The 24328-nt window shown below is 45.5% G+C and overlaps 1 protein-coding gene across 4 annotated transcripts in view; it reads left to right on the top strand.

Moving 5' to 3' along the window:
• Window positions 1-24328, top strand: part of LOC147103332 (phosphatase and actin regulator 4-like) — a 184273-nt gene that overhangs the window by 76769 nt on the left and 83176 nt on the right. For 2 of the 4 annotated variants that reach the window (XM_085962813.1, XM_085962812.1), the window contains exon 1: window positions 19628-19821. In XM_085962813.1, coding sequence (XP_085818939.1) covers window positions 19704-19821 — 118 coding nt within the window. In that variant the 5' untranslated portion in view covers window positions 19628-19703. Of the gene's footprint in view, window positions 1-2053; window positions 2097-19626; window positions 19822-24328 lie in introns of those variants that run through there. The other 2 variants (XM_085962815.1, XM_085962814.1) reach the window with 2 other exon arrangements.

Raw genomic sequence — 24328 nt, 5'->3', positions numbered from 1 at the left:
GCAGAACATTCAGACTGGAAACTACGGTTTCGGTCTTGATAAGTTGGAGTGAGTTGTGGATCTTCTGTGGCGTGATGTCTGAACAGGTAGACTGAGAGCACGGAGGTGGTCACGGGGGCAGGAAGGGTAGAGCTGGCAGTAGTCAGCATATATGTGGAAGCCGACAATAATTCCTGACCGTACTGAGGTCTGAGTGACCGTCTATGGTGTGTACAATAATAGTGTGTCTGCGAAGATTCTCTTGGAGTGAGAGTGCTTTCATCATAACAGAAGGGTGAAGGAAAATGCTGACTGCCAGCAGTGTAGAAACAAACAGGTTTCACCAGCTTCTCCGGAAAGCCTCGGAGAACTTCTGGTATATGTGGCCCCAACCCCTTCTCTGGGTGGGGGATGGGGGAGTGGGTGGGGAAGTCTGTGGGGGTGGGGGGTGGGGGAGTGTGTGGGGTGACCACAGCTTTCCTGGTCTAAACTTTGGTGCCTGCTTTAAAATCTTTTGGGTTGCTCGATGATGGAACCTATAGGCTGGGTACAGTATATAGGACCGTCAACACCAGAGAGCGTTAAGTGCGGTGTTAGATGTGTTTGTGTCCAAATGCTAGTGGGGTTATTGCCGTCTTAATTCAATTTTGCTTAATTTGAATTATCTGTTGATTCAAATTGAAATAGTGAAAATAAAACTGCCTTAAGCGCTCTTATTAAAATCATTTAATTTGAACTACTGGGTAATATTTGTGAGTGAGTGAAAAATGACTGAATTAACAGCAGTGTAGACTGTGCAGTATGTTTGGAGGCTGGTGAAGAACACACCGAGGAAGCCCTGCATTGCTTGAGCTTTGTATGTAAGAGCAAGTTTTTCTTCAGTTTTTCTCATTTTATCCTTAAATGACCTACCTCCATGTGTGAGGCTACAGTGTGCGTCGGCTGGCTGTTCAACTGTGGTAGTCATCCTAGCTTCCAGTCCTCATCCAATGTCCGTAGATGCACTGGGTCGCTGTCAAGACTAGGAGACACTTGGCAGCTGCTGTCGTGATTTTCAACCCTTTTGTGTCTCGGCAAATCACTTTTCCCTAGTCCGTAATCTCTATTTAAAAGGCAAGTCGGATCGTTCTGTGAAGGGACTAGAGAAGCTGGGATTGTCCTCCTTAGAGCAGAGAAGGTTAAGAGGAGATTTGATAGAGGTGTTCAGACTTGTGAAGGATTTTGTTGAGTAAATAAACTGTTTCCAGTAGCAGAATCGTCGGTAACCAGAGGTCACAGATTTAAGGTAACTGGCAAAAGAATCAGAGGAGACATGAGGGAAAAAAATTTTAGGCAGCGAGTTATGATCTGGAATGCACTGCCTGAAAGGGCGGTGGAAGCAGATTCAATAGTAACTTTCAAAAAGGGAATTGGATAAATACTTGAAAGGAAAATTTTGCGGAGCTATGGGGAAAGAGCAGGGGCTGTAGGACGAATTGGATAGCTCTCTTTCAAAGAGGCACAGGCACGATGGGCTGACTGACCTCCTGTACTGTAAGATTCTATGATACTGAAGTGCGATTCAATTACTATACATTTTAAAGCCTGGGATCTGTATACTTGCTGGTGTGTGTCACCTTTTGGTAAATAGTTGCTGTAGAACTGTTGGCGAGAGAGAGGGTTGGAGCAGAGACTTGGTGGCATGCATGCCCCATCTGTTCATGATGTCATTGGAGTGGCACTTTATGATGTTGCAGCAAGTGGCGCTCGATACAAAACACCTACTCCGGCAAGAAGCCTAAAATGGATGACTGAAAAAAAACTCTGATATAACCTCGTGGAGCAATCCCCTATATTAAAATCTGCAGTGCGGTCGAGAAAATAAAAGTTAGAAGAACATTATAGTATCGAGTGCTCTGTTTGGTTTGGATTAGGTACAGCTCCTAAGTGCAAGTAATGTGCAATGCAGTACTTTGGACTTGACCTATTATAACTCCCTATTTACCAAGCATAAAGTACCCAGTGTGATTGGATTGCCTAACCGTGAGCCATGTTTAACAGACGTGCTGTACGATAACTATTCTCTCTTTTACAGTACTGTTACGGAGACGTGTAGCTGGGGATGGAAAACCGTGTGGGTAAGTGTCAGACACTCTTTGCTGCTTGGCATTTCTAGCCTGCGATGTGTTAAGCTTGTTTTAGCATCTGTGTAATTTCCTGTTTGAAGCACAGTGGAGTGGGTATGTTTGGCGATGCACTGATCTGTTGAAAGAGATTGATGGTTAAAGAGATAGTAAGAGCGCAGAATAACATCGTAGGAGAGGTGGGGGAAGAGGCTTGCTCTTTAAAGTTGGAGATTATCAGGTGTTGACAGGGAATGGGAGGAGGAGGAGGAAGTCTATGGTGGAATATTCATACGATATAATTGCAATTACAGAGACATGGCTGCAGGGTGACCAAGGCTGGGAGCTGAATATCCAAGGATATTCGATATTTAGGAAGGACAGGCTAAAAGGAAAAGGAGGTGGGGTGGCATTGTTAGTAAAAGATGAAATCAGAGCAATAATGAGAAAGGATATTGGCTCAGAAAAACAAGAGGTAGAATCAGTCTGGGTGGAGCTAAGAAGCACCAAGGGGCAGAAAACATTGGTGGGAGTTGTCTATAGGCCTCCAAACAGTAGTGGTAATGTAGGGGATGGCATCAAACAGGAAGTTAGAGATGCATGTAACAAGGATACTACAGTAATCATGGGAGACTTTAATCTACATATAGACTGGCCAAACTAAATTAGCAATAATACTGTGGAGGATGAATTCCTGGAGTGTGTACGAGATGGTTTTTTTGACCAGTACGTTGAGGAGCCAACTAGGCAACAGGCTATTCTAGATTGGGTATTGTGCAAAATAAGAAGGGGTTAATTAATAATCTTGTGCGGGGTCCTTTAGGGAAGAGTGACCATAACATGATGGAATTCTTCATTAAGATGGAAAGTGAAGAAGCCCAATCCGAAACTAGGGTCCTAAATCTAAACAAAGGAAACTACGATGGTATGGGGAGTGAGTTGGCTATGATAGATTGGGGAGCTTCATTAAAAGGCATGACGGTGGATAGGCAATGGCTAACATTTAAGGAACCAATGCATGAATTGCAACAGTTATACATTCCTTTCTGGCGCAAAAACACAAAAGGAAAAGCGGCCCAACCATGGGTAACATAAGAAATTAAGGATAGTATTAGATCCAAAGAGGAGTCATATAAAGTTGCCAGAAAAAGTAGCAAGCCTGAGGATTGGGAGGAGTTTAGAGTTCAGCAAAAAAGGACCAAGAGATTGATTAAGAGGGGAAAAAATAGAATGAGAGTAAACTTGCAAGGAACATAAAAGCGGACTGTAAAAGCTTCTACAAGCATGTAAAAAGAAAAGGATTAGTGAAGACAAATGTAGTTCCTTTACAGTCAGAAACGGGCGAATTTATAATGGGGAACAAGGAAATGGCAGAGCAATTAAACAAATACTTTGGTTCTGTCTTCGGAAGAGGTCACAAATAACTTCCCAGAAATGCGAGGGAACCAAGCGTCTGGTGAGAAGGAGGAATTAAAGGAAATTAGTTAAAAAAAAAAATTTAAAAAAAAAAAGTGCTGTAGAAATTAATGGGACTGAAAGCTGATAAATCCCCAGGGCCTGATGATCTGCATCCCAGAGTACTAAAAGAGGTAGCCATGGAAATAGTGGATGCATTGGTTGTCATCTTCCAAAATTCTATAGATTATGGAACAGTTCCGGCAGATTAGAGGGTGGCAAATGTAACCCCATTATTTTTTTAAAAAGGAGGGAGAGAGAAAATCGGGAACTACAGACCGGTTAGCCTAACATCAGTAGTGGGGAAAATGCTAGAGTCTATTATAAAGGATGTGATAACAGGACACGGATTAGACAAAGTCAACATGTACAGCTTCAACACTGGCATCTACCCGGCAATGTGGAAAATTGCCCAAGTATGTCCTGTCTACAAAAAGCAGGACAAATCCGACCCGGCCAATTACCGTCCCATCAGTCTACTCTCAATCATCAGCAAAGTGATGGAAGGTGTCGTCGACAGTGCTATCAAGCGGCACTTACTCAGCAATAACCTGCTAACTGACGCCCAGTTTGGGTTCTGCCAGGGCCACTCTGCTCCTGACCTCATTACAGCCTTGGTCCAAACATGGACAAAAGAGCTGAACTCAAGAGGTGAGAGTGACCGCCCTTGACATCAAGGCAGCATTTGATCGAGTGTGGCATCAAGGAGCCCTAGCAAAACTGAAGTCAATGGGAATCGAGGGGAAAACTTTCCGTTGGTTGGAATCATACCTAGCACAAAGGAAGTTGGCTGTGGTTGTTGGAGGTCATTCGTCTCAATCACATGACATCACTGCAGGAGTTCCTCAGGGCAGTGTCAGGCCCAACCATCTTCAGCTGTTTCATCAATGACCTTCCCTCCATCATAAGGTCAGAAGTGGGGATGTTCGCTGATGATTGCCCACTGTTCAGCACCATTTGAGACTCGTCAGATACTGACGCAGTCTGTGTCCATATGCAGCAAGACCTGGACAACATTCAGACTTGGGCTGACAAGTGGCAAGTAACATTCGCACCACACAAGTGCCAGGCAATGACCATCTCCAACAAGCGAGACTCTAACCATCTCCCCTTGACATTCAATGGCATTACCATCGCTGAATCCCCCACTATCAACATCCTGGGGGTTACCATTGATCAGAAACTGAACTGGACCAGCCATATAAATACTGTGGCTACAAGAGCAGGCCAGAGGCTGGGAATTCTGCGGCGAGTGTCTCACCTCCTGACTCCCCAAAGCCTTTCCACCATCTACAAGGCACAAGTCAGGAGTGTGATGGAATACTCTCCACTTGCCTGGATGAGTGCAGCTCCAACAACACTCAAGAAGCTCGACACCATTCAGGATAAAGCAGCCCGCTTGATTGGCACTCCATCCACCACCTTCAACATTCACTCCCTCCACCACCGGCGCACTGTGGCTGCAGTGTGTACCATCTACAAGATGCACTGCAGCAACTCGCCAAAGCTCCTTCAACAGCACCTTCCAAACCCGCGACCTCTACCACTTAGCAGGACAAGGGCAGCAGACGCATGGGAACATCACCACCTACAAGTTCCCCTCCAAGCCACACACCATCCTGACTTGGACCTGTATCGCCGCTCCTTCGCTGTCGCTGGGCCAAAATCCTGGAACTCCCTTTCTAACAGCATTGTGGGTGTACCTACACCATATGGACTGCAGCGGTTCAAGAAGGCGGCTCACCACCATCTTCTCGAGGGCAATTAGGGATGGGCATTAAATGCAGGCCTAGCCAGCAACGCCCACATCCCATCAATGAATTTTAAAAAAACATGGATTTATGAAAGGGAAATAGTGTTTGACAAGCCTACTGGGGTTTTTTGAGGATGTAACTGGTAGAATAGATAAGGGAGAACCAGTGAATGTGGTGTATTTGGATTTTCAGAAGGCCTTTGATAAAGTCCCACATAAGAAGTTAGTGTGCAAAATTAAAGCACATGGGATTGGGAGTAATATACTGGCATGGATTGAAAATTGGTTAACAGACAGGAAACAGAGAGTAGGAATAAATGGGTCTTTTTCAGGGTGGCAGGCGGTGACTAGTGGGGTACCGCAGGGATCAGTGCTTGGGCCCCAGCTATTCACAATATATATCAATGATTTGGATGAGGGGAACAAATGTAATACAGTATTTCCAAATTTGCTGACGACACAAAACTAGGCAGGATTGAGTTGTGAGGAGGATGTAAAGAGGCTTCAAGGCAATTTAGACAAGTTGAGCGAGTGGGCAAATACATGGCAGATGCAGTATAATGTGGGTAAATGTGAAGTTATCCACTTTGGTAGGAAAAACAGAAAGCTAGAGCATTATTTAAATGGTGATCGATTGGGAAATGCTGATATACAAAGGGACCTGGGTGTCCTTGTACACCAGTCACTGAAAGCAAACATGCAGGTGCAGCAAGTAGTTAGGAAGGCACATGGTATGTTGCCCTTTATTGCAAGAGGATTTGAGTACCTGAACAAGGATGTCTTACTACAGTTGTACAGGGCCTTGGTGAGACCACACCTGGAGTACTTTGTGCAGTTTTGGTCTCCTTACCTAAGAAAGTATATACTTGCCATAGAGGGAGTGCAGCGAAGGTTCACCAGACTGATTCCTGGGATGGCAGGACTGTCGTATGAGGAGAGATTGGGTCGACTAGGCCTGAATTCACTAGAGTTTAGAAGAATGAGAGGGGATCTCATTGAAACGTATAAAATTCTGACAGGGCTAGACAGACTGGATGCAGGGAGGATGTTTCCCATGGCTGGGGGGTCTAGAATGAGGGATCACAGTCTCAGGATACAGGGTAGGACATTTAGGACTGAGATGAGGAGAAATGTCTTCACTCAGAGGGTGGTGAACCTGTGGAATTCTCTACCACACAAGGCTGTGGAGGCCAAGTCACTGAATATATTTAAGAAGGAGATAGATAGCTTTCTAGACACAAAAGGCATCAAGGGGTATGGGGAGAGAGCGGGAATATGGTATTGAGATAGAGGATCAGTCATGATATTGAATGGCGGAGCAGGCTTGAAGGGCCGAATGGCCTACTCCTGCTCCTATTTTTCTATGTTCTATGTTTCTATACACACACTCCGCAGATGTGAGCTTGATGGGCTAAAAAGCCTTTTCCCACTTTATAGTTGCTTATGTTAATCCCTGAATTGCAATGTTAACTGAATTGAGATTATGTAACAAGAACATTTGCATATTTCATCCTATAAGATAAGCACACCTTTTTTAAATGTAGTTTGAATAGGCTGATACTAAAATCTGCCACAGTCCGAGCACTGACGCGAGTCTCTGCCTCTGAATTTCTTGATGACTTCCATAAAGTTCGAGTGTTGTGGGAGCAAGTGCGGTATTATTGAGGGGTGAAGGAGGAAAGATTTGATTTGGGTTAGGAGGGCTGACCGAGCCAAAAATATTTTGGTCTGGAGTTTACGCATGATTTCTGACCAATGTACTCTGGGTGGAATCGAATGAAGTAGCGCTAAAGATGGAGGAATTTTAAGCGTAAGTGAATTGCGCCCATAACCACTTTACGGTGGCGCATCCGGGATCTTTTACACTGGTTCAAAAGTCCATTTGCCCACCCACAAAACTGGCCACGCCCCCAGGTCAGCATGGCGAGTTTCCATCGATTGCGTCTGTAACCCCTTCACGGTTCTCTATGTGGTCTCTGTTGTAGACAGTATTCTATAGTCCAGTAAGGAGATCACTACTACAATGGCTTAATTCTAATTATCTTACTTTATAGTTTTAACGTCAGACAGTATAAGAAGATTACGGGTCAATGACCTAAATTAGACATTTGCATACATTAGAATGAATCTAGACATAATAAACATACATTCTCCATTTATATGGATTCAAAGGAGAATCTGTCCCTGTGTCCAAATTCGAGTGCACTCTTTCGTTGGCGCGCTTAAGTTGGAGCTCATGGTATGTATAATGTCTGCAAGACTTACGACTCCGAACCCCTTCGTTGAATTCTCTTCACGATCACTGAATCCCACTTTGAGTTCTGGATGCAGAGCTACTAATACGAAGGGCGGCAGCCGAGTTTGGAAGCCCGGGACGGGATGCGGCAGCCATTTGCCTCCTGAGCCCTATTTTCAGAGCTCCTGCCCTCTTCTTCCAGTCGCTCCAGTTTCCCGCTCGAAAAACCCGACTCCACCCCTTCCTCCTGGGGTTTCTGCCTGGAGACTGCGCAGCCTCACTGTCTGCAACAGTTGATACTGGTGCAGAATTATGGAAAGTCTGCTCTTAGTCACATTGTGTCCTTAAAAGTTCTTGCCGTACCTTCACATGGGCAACTTTAACCCAGGGATTTATAACAATGATAATACAGTGTCTAAGTTAAAGATTGATAACCATACTTAGCGTACATAACATTTCCAGTGGGTATTACACGTCCATTCGGGGGTGTTCATCACATTGCGCCCAGAATCTCGGACGCACAGGTACCTGTGGTCACGTGAATCCAGCGTTAATCACCTGTACCTGCAGTGACCAGGAGTCAATTGAAGCCTGACCCAGGTCTGTTTCTCCTGCTGCTGCTACAGTCAGTTTAAATTACTTTAAATTCAGTTTAAATTGCTTTAAATTCAGTCAATTGATCAGCCCTTGGCACCCAAGACCTGTGATCAGCAGTCAATTGAAGCCACGCAGGTGTGTCCTGCTTTGCCGTAATTTGTTAATTGAAGACAGTCGTGGGCAGCAGTCAATTGAAGCCAATTAAAAAGCAAGACAGAGCATTTAATGAGTCAGTTGAAGATTGGCTCATTTCTTAGCAATCCTGCTCCTCTTTGCTGGAGAATGGTCTGCACCAGTCTCGAATCCACTACAATCGATTACGCTGCTTGATTGCACTGATTCACGGGAGATTCTGCGTTTGGGCTTATGCTAATGAGTTTGCACAGAAGCATGAGCGTAACATCACCTGGGCAAAACCTGCGCAATGTCCGGCGTGCTCTGGGCGCATTTTGCCGATTATGCTCCTAGTGGAAGCTTCATGCCTTTATATAATATAAACAGAAAATGCTGGAGATACTCAACAGGTCAGGCAGCATCTGTGAAGAGAGAAACAGAGTTAACGTTTCAGGTCGATGACCTTTCGTCAGAGCTGGAAAAAAGTAGGAAATGGAACAGATTTTTAAGCAAGTGTAGGGGCTGGGAAAGGGGGGAAGGGGATGAAAGAACAAAACGGAAGGTCTGTGATAGGATGGGAGGCAGAAGAGGTTAAGAGACATTGAGATATTCAAGGCGAGACGAGATGGTAATGGGACAGGTTAAGAAACAAAAGATGGCTCTAGATGAAGTGTGAATTGCACTGGCAGAATGAGAGACAGCTGCCATGTGGGAGAGAAAAAAAAAAGGAAAAGGCACAAACCAAAAGTGTGGATAAAAAATATATATATATATAATAAATATATATAATATATATATATAATGATGGGGGCCGAGGTTATGGTCTGAAATTGTTGAACTCTATGTTGAGTCCAGAGGGCTGTAAAGTGCCTAATCGGAAGATGAGGTGCTGTTCCTCGAGTTTACGCTGAGCTTCCGTGGAACAATGCAAGAGGCCGAGGACGGTGAGGTCTGAGTGGGAATGGAGCGGTGAATTAAAGTGACAGGCAACCGGGAGCTCGGGGTCCCCCTTACGGACTGAACGGAGGTGTTCCGCAAAGTGGTCACCCAATCTGCGTTTGGTCTCCCCAATGTAGAGGAGACCACTCCAGCCAGTCTTGTGGAACTCCTCACCTAGAAGGTAATCGAAATAACAACAGAAAATGCTGGAAAAACTCAGCAAGTCAGGCAACATCCGTGGAGAGAAATTTGAGTTGACGTTTCGGGTCGAACCCTTCTTCAAAACTGGAAAGAAAAGAAACTAGATCGAAGGCAGGGCTGCGATCGGACAAAAGAATAAAAGAAACAAAAGAAGTAAAAGAGATTAGAAGCTAGATGAGATGGTAATAGGCTGAGATTAGGTGTAAAGTGTACTGGCAGGGCAAAAGATAGCTGCCAGGTGTGAGAGAGAAACAAAAGGAAAGGGGGGGTGGGGGGGTAAAGGAGTGGAACAATTACAAGAGAAAATGAAATGGGGGCCGAGCTTATGATCTGAAATTGTTGAACTCGATATTGAGTCCGGAAGGCTGCAGACTGCCTAATCGGAAGATGAGGTGCTGTTCCTCGAGTTTACGTTGAGCTTCCGTGGAACAATACAAGAGGCCAAGGACGGTGAGGTCCGAGTGGGAATGGAGCGGTGAATTAAAATGACAGGCGACCGGAAGCTCGGGGTCACCCTTACGGACTGAACGGAGGTGTTCCGCAAAGCGGTCACCCAATCTGCATTTGGTCTCCCCAATGTAGAGGCGACCGCATCGTGAGCAGCGAATACAGTATACTAGATTGCGAGAAGTACAAGTAAATCGCTGTTTCACCTGGAAGGGGTGTTTGGGGCCCTGGACAGTGGGAAGGGGGGAGGTATAGGGGCAGGTGTTGCATCTAGAAGGTAATCGAGTTGTGGCTAAGTTACCAGGAAAGGACCCAGGGTTGAGTAACATGGTGAGAACCTGCCTAGGCGAGTTGGACCTGTCAAACGGACAGTGTTGTGAGATATAATGGCCTTATGCTATAATGTGGGGTGGAGACGGAGAGGCAGTTGACGAGCTTCCTGTAAACAATTTTTTTAAAAGTTTTCTATTTCAATTACGTGCGCACGACTGCGCTCCAAGCACGTGCACATATCCCTCTCCTTCTCTTCATGCTCTCGGGCATTGTTGACAGCTAAACATCTCCCCACAGGTGGTTGGGAAAGGCTGCGCGGAGAGGCACCCTCACCTCCATCCTGCTCCCCCCAGTACTGTGCACAAGTTGACACCTATGCATTTTTTACATTGTTGGCATACGAGAGCCTGCATCAACACCAGGGAATGTCTGTGGCCAGAAAGTTTAAGTCGCAATTTTAAACTGTACATGTGCAGTCTTGTGCATGTGTAGTTTCTCAGTTGCCACTAATGCTGTGAAATCCACTTCGCAGTGTAAACTGGGTGGGGTCCCAGAGCACTTTGAGCCCTGAACCGCTTCAGGTAGAAGCATTTCGACAACGTGAAGGGAACAAAAAGGTTTAATTTCAGGTTTTTGAACACCAGTGGTAGCTACGACAAATCCATGGCCTTTCTAAACGGGACTTGTTTCAGTTCAAAATTAGCTGATTATTATTCTGTAATTAGTCCTTAATATTTTCAACGCCCATATTTTAAGTTGCTGTCAATGGATAATGACTCGGTGGCAAGTTGGTGCTGGTAGAACCTGTTTTCTCACTGAGAAAGATGTGTTGTGCTGTAAAATGAATCAAATTGGAAACTTTCAAATAATCGGAGGCAAGTACTTCACACCTGCATGGTCCACGTCCCCTGCTCTCACCTGTAGCTTTTATCTTTCCCAAACCCAGAGTCATGTCAATAAGCAACTGCTTCTGTTTTATTGCTTACTAAATGTGTCCTTGCGCCTCACAATGTGGTCAGTTAGTTATAAAATGGAGCAATGGCAGTTCCAAAGTACAGTGAACTCCCATTGCTTCCTGTTTCTTTTATCCAGTACAACTGGCTTCAGTTGTTGATGCTCTGCTTGATGCAACACTGGTCTTGGGTTTCCTAAAATAGTGCCTATGTTGACTAGTGATAAGATCGTGTCTGGTTTGTTTAGGGCGGAGGATCTTTCCTGCGATGCAGCTTAAAGAATCTTGAGTACAATCCAAAGGCTGCTGCTCCTAATAGAATGGGGACTGCTGACTTTAAAAAAAAAAAAAAAAAATAGCCTTATAAAGGAGAGCCAGGTGGATCTCTCGTGTTCCAGTTCATCAAAGTCTCTCTCTCTGTGGGAGCTTGTGTCAGTGATGACTTTTAACTTTTGGTTACCATTCTGACTGATCACAGACTGGCTGACATGAATCAACTGAGCGGCCTGCGGGTGGCGCTGTCCAGGGAGAGTATAAATACTCCGGCATGGGCCCAGCTTGCGCAGGATATTCTTAACAGGAACTAGTGAAGGACACAACTAGACCTCCATGTTGTAAAACAGTTGATTAAAGCTTTGTTTAACGCTTAGACCAAGTGCCTAGTAGTTTTCTTGCGTCACTGGCCAGTTGGAATATTTTCTTGGCTCATAGCTTTGTAAACAGGGTGTCATTGAGTTCTTTGATTTTCCTGTGGTGTCTGTCATTATGTTTTCAGTAAATTATACACAGCTGCAGACTAGATGGAAGGGAAACTTTCTCATCTTATTCACAAGTTCCTACCACATTTGAACTGGCAGCAGTTGTCTATCTGATCTAATTAGTTAAGGGATAAAAGACTAATTGTTAGGTAGCCTTTCACATGGCATCGGTCCAGAATTATATATTTTTTTAAAGCTTGATTACTAGGCTACAAGAAGGAGACCGAGCTATTTATTTGAGATTGCTGACCCATCAGGGAATAGGAATCCAGTGCAGTAGACATTTCAGCTTTAACATCAGGAGCCGATGGTGTTTGACAGCTTCATGCTCAGATGTCTCCTACAGATATAAACTGGGGCCTTTTCTCAATTCGTCCCTTCCCTTTTTTGCTGTCTTGCTACTCGGTGGTGGCAAACTGAGGATTCCACGCCGTTGTCTTTCTTACATAAAAGTGTGTAATCACGGCTGCGAGTTGTGTGAAGTACTCCAGGAACAGCTATAGACTTTTTTGTTTGTTTTGGAGGAGACGTGAGATTATGGAAGATATTCTAATCTAGTGAAATCTGCTCTCTTTACTGTTGCTGCTATTTAGCTTCATGTCCTCATAAACCCACATACATTAGTTCATAGCCCTGATATATAGTGGTGTATCGAGTGTTGTTTGTCCCAGCTATCAGAGAGGACGAGGCATCTGTGTTCAGTGAGTTTATCGGGGCAGAGGGGTTCGCCCCCTTACTCGAGGTTCAGTTCAATAGTCTTCAAAAACCGCATCCAAGTGGCTGTTTTCCAATACAGCAAGTCTTGGCAGGCTTGTTGACTTTGAGGGAGATTATTCCCGATTCTCGTAGCTGATGTTCACTCTGTCCTGTCTGGCGGGACTCGCTGGCGAATTACCTTTTTTTTCCCTATAATCATTGATTTGATGTGTGTTGGAGGTGCCAGTTTTCAGAGGAGAGCTTAGGCTCAGGTGATTCTAGAAGATCTAGTGGTATTATTCAAAGAGCAAGCAGGTTACCCCAGCGTCTGGCCAGCATTCCTCCTCAACTGACACCTCAACAACTTGTATTTATATAGCGCCTTTAGTAAAACGTCCCAAGGCACTTCATAGGAGCGTTATCAGGCAAAATTTGCCAGATAAGGAGCTATTCGGACAGACGACCAAAAGCTTGGTCAAAGAGGTAGGTTTTAAAAAGCATCTTCAAGGAGGCGAGAGAGGTGGAGAGGTTTAGGGAGGGAATTCCAGAGTTTAGGGCCCAGACAGCTGAAGGCACGGCTGTCAATGGTGGAGCGATTAAAATCGGGGAGTGCAGCGACCTCGGAGGGTTGTCGGGCTGGAGGAGGTTACAGAGATAGGGGAGGGGCGAGGCCATGGAGAGATTTAAGAGCAATGATGAGAATTTTACCTCGAGAAACAGATTAACTGGTCATTTATTCCTTTGCTGTTTGTGGCATCGTGCTGTGTGCAAATTTTGAAAAATATTTCATTTGATATAAAGCACTCAGGGATGCCTTGAGGATTTGAGAAGGCACTATGTTCAATCCTTCCCTTCTCTCTGGTATTTTTAAAACTATTCAGAGATTAATTTAATTGTAAATACTTTGACTCATGTTTTATACATTTGAGTTTTGTTCTTTAAGGCTGTAATTGTTGAGTTGGCCGTGATGGTGTGCCAAGCTCGTCAGTGTTCAACAAATAAATGCTGCCTTCAGTGTGATTAACTCTTTAATGCCTGTGTCCTAACTCACACCAAGTTCCGTTCAACCATCACCCCTGTGCTCGCTGACCTACGTTCCGGTGCAGCAACGCCTCAGTTTTAAAATTCTCATCCTTGTTTTCAAATCCCTCCATGGCCTCGCCCCTCCCATACCTCCTCCAGCCCTACAACCCTCTGAGATCTCTGCGCTCCTCCAATTCTGCCCTCTTGCATATCCTCGATTTTAATCGCTCCACCATTGGTGGCCGTGTCTTCTGTTGCCTAGGCCCTAAGCTCTGGAATTCCCTCCCTAAACCTCTCCACCTCTCTACCCCTCTCTCCTCCTTTAAGATCTCCTTAAAACCTACCTCTTCAACCAAGTTTTTGGCCACCTGTTCTAATATCTCCTTATGTGGCTCAGAGTCAAATTTTGTTTGATGACGCTCCTGTGAAAGTGCCTAGGGACATTTCACCACGTCAAAGGTGCTGTATAAATGCAATGGTGTTTTGTATAGGGCTCTAACTTCAGGGTTTCACTTCTTTTAAACATCCCATTTACCAAGAGGGTGGATGTAGTAAAAATTACATGGCTGCCACTGAGCTGAATGGATGAGACCCTCCCGTTCCCCCTCTCTCTATCTCTCTCGCAGGTGCTGGGTTTTAGTTCCTCTTATTGGGAGCTTTCCTGATAATGGGAAAAGTCCGTGCAGAAAAAGCACACTGGCTTGTTTGCTGATTTGCAATTTTTGATTTTTGTAAGTTTTAATTTATTTTTATCCCCATATTGTAATGTCTGTGATCACTGGGGAAGCTCTAATATTAGTAAGTGCGAGGGAAGCCTCTGTAATAATGAGAGTTGCTGTGCTGAAGTAGTACACAGCTGATTTAGATATCTACTCATAAAACAGCACCATCTGGTGTGCTGGCTGAGCAATTACCTGTACTTGTATTATATAGCCTAGTCATCGTGAGAGCTGAGATCAGTACCACAGCCAATGAAAGCTCTTGAAAACGCTGTTCTTGTTTAGGAACATAGTCCTTGATTTCTCCTTAATGATATTGTCAGAGAGGTAGAATGACAACTAATGTGTGGGGGTGGGGATAGGCAGAACTCCAGGCACAGAACCCGGAGACATAACCAGCACTTTACAGTGGTGGAAAAGCAAATGCAGGTGGTTGTGTTTGTATCTGCAACTTCTGAAAGGTGGCTTCCCAATTAACCAGATTGTCACGTTTATAATGACAGATGGGAAAACATGAAACAATTCATTAATTTAACTCAAGTAACAACAGAAAATTCTGGAAATACTCAGCAGGCCAGGCAGCATCTGTGGAGAGAGAAACCGAGTTAACGTTTCAGGCCTGGGACCCTTCATCAGAACTGGAAAAGGCTGGAGATGTAACATATTAAGCAGGTGCAGAGATGGGGGTTGGGGGGGGGGGGTTGTTTAGGAGGGGAGGAAGGAATTGAAAGAACATCCTGTACTTTTGTAAGAGGCAGGAAAGATAAAATGTTGCAAATGGAAGTGGCAAAAATCATGCATGAAAAATGGGGGCAGGGATAATTATCTGAAATTGTTGAACTCTGTTGAGTCCGGCAGGCTGTAAAGTGCCTAATCTAAAGATGAGGTGCTGTTCCTCGAGCTTACGTTGAGCTTCATTGGAACAGTGTAATAGGCCGAGGACAGAGAGATCAGAGTGGGAGTGAAGCGGTGAATTAAAGTGACAGGCTTTAATAATTTAATTTAATAAATTTATTTATTAAATTTAAATTTAATGGCCCTGAAATTAGGATCGGGAGCTTGCCGCGCATGCAAGCCCCCGATCTGCACTCACCCTGCGCGCTGACATCTGAAGCCCAGGCCTGCTTGCATTTCCTGTCACTGGCCCGGTTCAGCTGTCGGCGCGCTGTGCTAACCTGATCCAGCGGCGTAGTTAGTGCGATGTGCCGGCTGGGATCAGGTGAGCACTGTGCAGCCAATCGGGGAGGGGAAACTCATTCATGAGTTTGACAGTAAGAGCTGTCAAACTCAAAGTATGGGCTGCCAAAACACTACAGGAAAAGTTCTGATATCCGGGACCGGCGTGTTGCCGATCTATCAAAAGTGCCGGACATGCAAAGTCAACGTTGAAGCATACGGAGATGAAAATCTCCGTATTTGACAACAAACACTGTTGCTCAGCAACAGCTCGTAAACACTCGGCCCGTACCTTAAAGCGTCTCTGAAGCTGTTGCGAATCTCCAAAGACGCTTTCCAGAGCCTGCCTGTTAACAGAATGCTAGGAGAAGAAAAAAAAATGAACTAAAACGGCTGCTGATTTCTGCCGTTAGAGCAAAGTTTCCGGCCATACAACCTCCGGATAAACCAAAGTTTCCTGTACTTTAACTTTTAAATAAAATTTTAAAAAACATCCCACTGATTATAATAACTATAAATAAGTTTTATAAAATGTTTTAAACAATTAAACAATTTTTTGAAAAAAATAAATTTTTTAAAAATAGGGTCTAAAATGAAACTTACCATCCTGTAAATTCTTTAAAAATAACAAACCTGTGGAAAAAAAATTTCTACATTGTACTAAAAGCCCACTTACCTGAAAAACTAAATACTTACGTCTTGTTTTTCCACGCGTAAAGACCGGAGGCCTTTACACGCGCGTAACACTGAGGGGAAAAAAAGGAATTTTACTGCGCACGCGCTGCCTGTGCAGGCACGCGCGTTCTGCCTCTGAACCCCTTCGTTCAGAGGGCAGGAAATGCCAGTTTTCCCCGCATGCGCTGTGCATGCTGAAAACCGGCATTTCCTCCGGCCAGACGCGTGAGTACCCCGACCGTACTCACGCGTTGGGACAGGAATTACTGGCCCAATAATTTAATTAATTTAACTCCCACGTTCTGTTATCAATGCAAAGTGAGTTCTGAAGATTTGTTTGTTTATGACTTGTAATAAATGGATAAGTTTTAATGTTGTAAGATTAGAAAGTAGTTTTTTATTTTGGCATATGTATCCGTGTCAGTGGTTGGCCGGTAAAGTAATACCAGGTGAAAGCCTAGTGCCAGGTTCTTGAGTCTTAGAAGCTTGGTGTTAAGGTTGTGTGTGTCCTGCATACGTTGAGGCTGGTCGGCGCTGCAGTTTCAGGAAGCAGTGCTGTCTTTTTTTGGGCGGTACAGTTGTTGCTGCTGTTGGGATACTGGGCTATAAATGGAAATATTTTGTGTTTTTCGTTCCTATTCAATGGGGCCATTGAGCTATTCTTTGAACCATCTTCACAACAATTAATCAAAGTGGCCCCACCTTCGTCGGTTAGGATGGTCAGACAGTCCAGTGACCATCTGCGACGTCGACATGACAAACAAAAATAAGACTGTTGATGTAAGACTGGCAATTTTTCATGATAAGTCGGTTGGTAAATGCATGGCACCGTGTGGCACTCAACCACACGATCAGGAAGGTGTCAGATTTGATCTCCGAGCTAGCTGACCTCAACTAGGGTGGGAGTTTGGGTGCACGATTGCTCTGTGTCTCTGGGCTAGAAGGGGGATGAGTTGGCCATGGTTCCTCTTCCTGCTGGATAACTAGCAACCTCTGGGATTATATGGGTGATGGATGAGGGCATGATCAGGCTTGGATGTGGTGAGCCCCCCCCCTCAGGCCTCCCTTCCCTTGCTCAGATAGCTTGCGGACATTGGTTGGCCAATCTCCCACATAAAGAATAGCCAGTTGGATGAAATACTACAGAGCTGTTGGACCCAGTGATGGGACACTAGCGCGTGACAATATTATCAGAAGAGAGGGAGTGAGAAAGAGGAAACCGGTGAAAATTGGAGGAGATATAAAAAAAAGAAAGCAAACCCGTCAATGCATAAATGAAAGAAAATTGTCCCAACACAACAAAAGGGAGCCTGGCAGGGAATTGGTACAATATTTTATATTCTCTAGAAATGGAAGGATTCGGCCTTTGTTGGTGCATTCCCTGAAATCCAAATACCGAATGGCTGAAAGGAACAAGTCAATCATCCTTAGGAAGAATTGACACAGGAGCAGTTTGTAAATAAATCATCAAAGTAATGATTTCACTAATACTGTGTGTAATCCAGAGCCAAATCGTTTGGGCACTTTGATTTCTTAAAATACTCCCTCAGTACAGCACGCACGCACAGACACACGCACAGGCACACACAGACACAGCTTAAGGGGTCTTAAAAAAAAAAAAAACTATTTTACACATTCAGTTGTATTGAACTAGTGGAAACTGGGGAGTTCATGAGCAATAAGGCGCTAGTTTCTGAGGTACAGTAGTGATGACTTCATGTAGTTGAAATACACCACTTGCACCGTCCCTGCTTGTCAAAAAAAAACGCCTATATCTGGCAAATGCCGCTAACCGTTCGACATTACCATAGGAGTCGATCACAAAGGCACTGGCTGTTTCGGGAATATTTTGCTGTGGGATTTTTCTTTGTAACAGAGTTTCCTGCTTCAATAATGGCGGGTTTTCCTCCCTCACCCGTTTCTTGTCTTCCCTGCAGCTGCTCGGGAGTTTCTTTTCCTTTCTTGCTGTGCCGCTCTCCCATTCAGTTGGATATAAGCTCAGTGCTACAGTCCCGCAAAGTGGCACGGCTGCCTCCTGCTACTTGTTTTCCTGTCCACTGCCTATAACGGGCGAATGGCCTCAACACCAACACGCCGGCTCTAAACCTTGGGGATGCCACCATTTAAACCTTCTCACCTGCTTACCTGTGTCCTTTTTTTTTTTTAAAAAAAAAACCTCAACGTTAGATCTTAGTAGCTCCTTATTTCTGGCTACTGTGGAAAATGTATTTCAAAGAGACCCTTAATTAAGGAATACGAGCATATTAAAGGACATGAGAATATGAAGGCTTTTAAGCCCACGCACTCTATTCAACAGGAGTGGAGTTTTCAAGTCGCACTGCTGAATAATTGAGATGAGTAGAAGTGCCTTTGAAACTGCTTAACATCGATCATGTAACTTTCTGAAGTTGTGTTGGGTTTAATTCACCAAACTAAATGCACAGTAGGATCCAGCACTCAGTGCAAGCGGCCAAGTGAGAGTCCAGTTCTGCTTTGAACTAATGGAGAGAAATTGTGGAATTCTCCCCAGACGCAAAAAGGACAAGGTTCTTGGGCTTAATGGCCTTTTCCTGTTCCTAAAAATTCTTGCTCGCTTTTTAAGGGATCAGGAGCAGGGATCCTGGCTGGTTTTTGTGTGTGTTTTCCCCCCGAGCTCAGGGATGCGAAGTCCAGCTTTAATGCTGTGAGCTGCCAGTCCAGCCGAGAGCAATTAACTCAACACGGACTGGCACATTGCTGGGCTCTGTAAGGGGGGTCAGTGTCTGACTGGATAGCACACCTACCTAATTAGTTTTTGGGGGAGCTTACTAACGCTTCATACACCAGCGCCCAGAACTTGTTTAAAATAAAAAGTTTAATGATCACACTGCCTGAGCTTGAGCAGTTTTGCGGATTCGAGCAGAGTTGCATTAGCTGATCCTGTGTGTAATCAAGACAGGTGGCTGGTCAGTAGAGCCGGTGAAATGCTCCTTGGTCCCGATTGCAGTCTGTGTCTTGCTGTACTGTATTCACAATCTCACATAGTAAAATCAAATCTGGGGTCATTCTGTAAGGCACTTTGGTCCTGTTGTAGCTGTGGAAGCTATGCTGCAGGAGATGAGATGTTTATCTTGCCCTGTTGGACCCAGGCAGCAGGTAAAATCAACTCTAGCTCCTTCAGCCCCCTCCCACTGACCAAGACACTAGTTTTCACAGACTGAGGAATGGCGTTTCCCAAAACACGGGCAAAATCCCATGCAATAAAAATGGAAGTGGTTCTGATTAGTCGGCCTCCAGCCAGGGACTTCCAGTGCCTGTATTTCCGATACTTTGTTCCGTCCTGGCCGCGCCCACGTGTTGTTCATACTAATCCCATTGTTTTCAAGAGTCCCTGTTCTCTTGAAAGGGAGCAGCCTTCAAAGTGCTTTTTAAAAACTGCCAGATATTTTGATGTCAGCTGCAGTATCACTTTAAATTGTAAACACCCTGTAGGACGACGACGACTCCTGCTCCTTTAAAGCCCAAACCGTATTTGTGATTAATCAGTGAGGTAGACATTTCCTCCTCCTCCTCTACGTAATTAACTACTGAGTCAAACCTACACCCACCTCAGTTTCACTTAGCCTTGGATGGCAGCTGACTTGAAACACAAGAACCAAAGACGCCCAGCTGACAAGCAGAGCAGTGTCTTGGCTGTTGAGATGTTTTGTACGTCGTGTGTTCCGAAGCTGGTGGCTCAGAATGAAAGTAAGTTAATTTAAGCTCAGTTTCTGGTGTGTGCCTGCGACTTTCAGACCCTTTCACATTTACTTTCCCTAATTCAGTCCTGCTGGTCAGCACACAATCTTGGGTTTAAAAATGTGACATTAGTGTCAGCCACTCACTTTTTTTTGTTGCTTAAATTCGGCATGTTTTACAGACTTTAAATTCTGGCGGTAGCTTCCAAACCTTTTGAAGAAGTTACATAGTATTTGAGGGGTTTCTGGCTGGGTTCGAGCATTGCTGAATTTCTGACGACTGTCCTCTTGGGTCTTCTGGTTAGCCTTGAAATGTGGATGCGGTCAGTTTGATTGTTATGGAAGGGTGTCTTTGTTGTGTGAAATAGTGTACATCCTCACAATATTTTTACACCGTGCAAAACTCAGTTTAGTGTGGTTATATTAATCATGGCGTGAGATCGGAAATGGACCGTGGATTCCTAATGTAGCAGTTATGTTCTTCCCTCATTGCTAATTACTGCAGCTCCGCACAGGGAGGCAGGGAGTACTGTTATTCCACTGTATTGGCATTAACTTTGTGTAGAATAAATATTTTGCTTTGGGTCTAGTGCTGGTTTAGTGATGAGCTACATAATCGCTCTATGGCCTCGCCCCTCCCTATCTCCATAACCTCCAGCCGTACATCCTCAGAGTTCTCTGCCCTCCTCCAATTCAGGCCTCTCGCGCATCTCCGATTTCCTTCGCGCCACCATTGGCGGCCGTGCCTTCAGCTGCCTGGGCCCCAAGCGCTCGAATTCCCTCCCTAAACTTCTTTGCCACTCTCTCCCTTTTTAAGTTGCTCTTTAAAACCTACCTCTTTGACCAAGCTTTTTGGTCACCTGTCATAATATCTCCTTGTGTGGCTCGGCGTCAGATTGTGTTAATTTTGGGACGTTTTACTATGTTAAAGCTCCTGTATAAAGGCAAGTTGCTGTTGTTGTAATGGATTGTTTTTCAAAATGGTCTCGCAGTTTGAAAACTGCCTCAGACAGGAGCTGTTGGCCAAGGCAGCTCAACTTCAGTGGCATAGTCAGCAGTCACAATGATTTAAAAAAAAATCATGTCCGTGCTATTTTTATAGTGGGATTTAAAAAAAAAAAAATTCCTCCTTCCCCTCTGGTCAGCCTGTGTCGCGCACACAGTGGGTGGGTGGTCGATGCGCCTTTGAGGCCTCTGCTAGTGAGGACTCCCTCTTTTTCTTCATCTTCCTGCACCCCTTCTCGGGGGCGATGCTTATCCAGCCCCTCCCCCCACCGCAAAGCAGCTTCGCTTGGGAATTTAGGATGTGGAATTGGTGCTTTTCGCACCAGGCCCGCACAGCGAGCTGGTGTCCACATGTCTCTCGGGAGGGAAAGGTTTTTTTTTTTTTGTTGCTATCCTTCTGATTTCTTCCCTTCAACTCGTGAAGCTGCTGTCTCCTTGCTGGGAGCGGTTGCTTGGGCAGCGTCGGCCGTACAGTACCACGTCCAACTGATCAGGTGTAAACCTGGAGGGTGAGCGAGTGTCTGCAGACCGCTTCACCAAAGAAGGCCAAGCCTCATTTTGCTCTTGTCCGCCACCCATACGTACTTTCCAGCAGGGGATCGTCGATGGCTATCAAGAGCAGGAAGCCCTGGCCCTTTCCTAGCCTGGAAGTGTGGAGGCCAATTGCAGCAGCCCTCTCTCTACCCTACCCGAGATCAGCTAGCTCATACCGTCCAGGCCCGTCGGGCTCTGTCCCACACTAACTAATGTATTCATCAACTGAGCTGTCGTGCTTTTTACGTAGAATTCCATAGGATATACGGCACAGAAACAGGCCATTCGGCCCAACCAGTCCATGCCGGTGTTTATGCTCCACTCCAGCCTCCTCCCATCCTTCCTCATCTAACTCTCAGCATAACCCTCTATTCCCTTCTCCCTCGTGCGCTTATCGAGCTTCCCCTAAATACATCTATACTATTCGCCGCAACCACTCCCTGTGTATTGAGTTCCACATTCTCACCACTCTCTGGGTAAAGAAGTTTCTTCTGAATTCCCTATTGGATTTCTTGGTGACTATCTTATATTGATGGCCTCCAGTTTTGCTCTTCCCCACAAGTGGAAACACACTCTCTCTCTGTCTACTCTATCAAAACCTTTCATAATTTTAAAGACCTCTACAGGTTGAACCCCGGTAATCCGGCACCCGATGGTCCAGCACCTTCAGTGGTCCGGCACGAGGAAGGTCCTGCTGTCACATTCCCTCCCAGGGATGGGTCCGGCTCGGGTCCCAGGACCGCCGCCGGGGCAGCATCACCGACGGCTCGGCGGAGCGATGGAGCCCGAGTAGCCCATCAGCGGCGGCACAGGGAGAGCAGCAGCAGGAAGAGGAGGAGCAGGTGGTGGCAGTGTTTGTAGTGACTTTCGACACCTTCAGTGGTTCGGAATTTTCAATGGTCCGGCACCGGCCTGGTCCCAAGGGTGCCGGATTACCGGGGCCCAACCTGTATTAGTTCACCCCATCAGTCCTCTCTTTTCAAGAGAAAAGAGCCCCAGCCTGTTCATCCTTTCCTGATGGCTATAACCTCGCAGTTCTGGTATCATCTTTGTAAATCTTTGTCATCCTCTCCAGTGCGCCTCTATCCTCCTCATAATGTGGCGACCAGAACTGTACGCAGTGTGGTCTAACCAAGGTTCGATACAATTTTAAATTGCTTTGGGGCCAGTGGCACTTAAACGCACACACAAAACCCAAACAACTTGCATTGCTGCAGTCCTCCTCATGTATAGAAATATACCCTAAACCAACAAAAGAACTCTCATCGCCCCAGAGTTCATCACCTAACAGTTTGTCCTTTACGCCACACACGCCCCAGTTCTCAGTGCAGACAACTTTGTGAACCGAGAGGGGAAGTTGTAGCTTGTCCTGCTCCCATCGTGCTCTCCATCGCAGCAGTTTCCTTAGTCAGAGCGCCAAGTATCAGCGATCCGAGATGTGTGAAAATGATTGGACCATTGACATCAGCTTTATATGCTACCTTCAAAATTCCATGCTACATACTTCTGCATGTACCTATAAAGGCAAAACAGAGCTTGGACACTCCTAGGCATGGGGCTGGTGGGAGCAATCGGGGTAACATGCTGTTTACGTGGTAGTCTTCACTTGTGACACCTCCTCTTTTGGGTTTAGGACCTCCATACTTGTTTAAGTACTGGATGCTGCTCTTGTCAGTTTGGCTCACTTGGTAGCACCCTCAACCTCTGAATCAGAAGGTCATGGGGTCAAGCCCCGCTGAGGCGAATACACCAGTGTGGTACCGAGGAGTGCTCCTTTGTCCGCAGTGCTGTCTCGAATGAGGTGTTAAACCTGGATGGCACATGGCACTTTTCAAAGAAAAACAGAGAGCTCTCCCCCTTTAATCGACACCACCAAAATAGGTCCATTGTTTATACTGCTGCTCTTTGTGGGATCTTGCTGTATGCAAATTTGCTTTTGCCTTTGCCAATGCAACAGTGACTGCACTCCTAAAGTAATTCATTGGTAATTCAAGGGGCCTTGGCATTCCTGAGGACTCGATAAGTGCTATATAACTGCAAGTTCTTTCTAACATTCAGTAGCCGTGCAAAAAAAAAAAGTGCACACGCAGCAAAGCTTGATGTGTCGCTTATTCTTTCTGTTGGAGCAGTGTCAGCAACCATTTGCACTGATCTGGCCGCCTCTCTGGTTTACAAGAGAGAAGGAGGACTCTGAACAGGAGATGGGACAAATTGGGGGTGGAAGGGGGGGGGAAGAGGAAGCATGGTTGAAAGGAGAAGTTTTTAAAGAGGCTTTTGAATGAAGGGACCGAGCCGGTAGCAGACAGACATGGAAGAGAGTTCCAAAGAAGGGCGGCATATTCACTGGATGATTGGTTTCTGACCGAGCGAAGGGAGGAGGAGACGACCATGCCAGCGGGAGCAGCAAAGTGCGTGAGTCAGTTTATATGGCTGGAGACGATTACTCCCAAGAAAGTAGGGCAAGAGGATGGAGGGATTTGGAAATGAGAAGTAGGACCTTGAAGTTGATGTCCTGGATGACGGGCAGCCAATGTCCAGGACAGCGAGTGACGGACAGGTGGCGACTTTGTGTGAGGGAGGATTTGGGCAGTAAAGAGCCAGTATCACTGGAACAAGGTGTCTAAAGTTCAAGGACGGAGCTTAGCTCATCAATTGATGAAGCCAACATTTGCCACTGTTCATTATTTGGGGATTACTTGTTGATTGATGTCAGCTGTGGCTCAGTGGTAGCACTCTCGCCTCCGAGTCAGAAGTTTGTGGTTTCAAGTCCCGTGACTTGAGGTGTCCTGACCTCAGGACGTCCCATAGCGCTTTACAGCCAGTGAAGTCCTTTTAAAGTATAGTCACTCTTGTAATGTAGGAAACACGGTAGCCAATCTGCGCACAGCACGGTCCCACACACAACAATGAGATAAATGACCAGCTAATCTGTTTTAGTGATGTTGGTAGAGGGATTAATATTGGCCCAGGACACTGAG

Source organism: Somniosus microcephalus, chromosome 20 (assembly GCF_052327205.1).
Source record: "Somniosus microcephalus isolate GS21.2 chromosome 20, FLI_Smic_1.0, whole genome shotgun sequence".
In the NCBI taxonomy this organism is placed as follows: Eukaryota; Metazoa; Chordata; class Chondrichthyes; order Squaliformes; family Somniosidae; genus Somniosus; species Somniosus microcephalus.
Note: the sequence above shows the minus strand (reverse complement) of the source record. Positions and strands in the feature narration are given on the sequence as shown.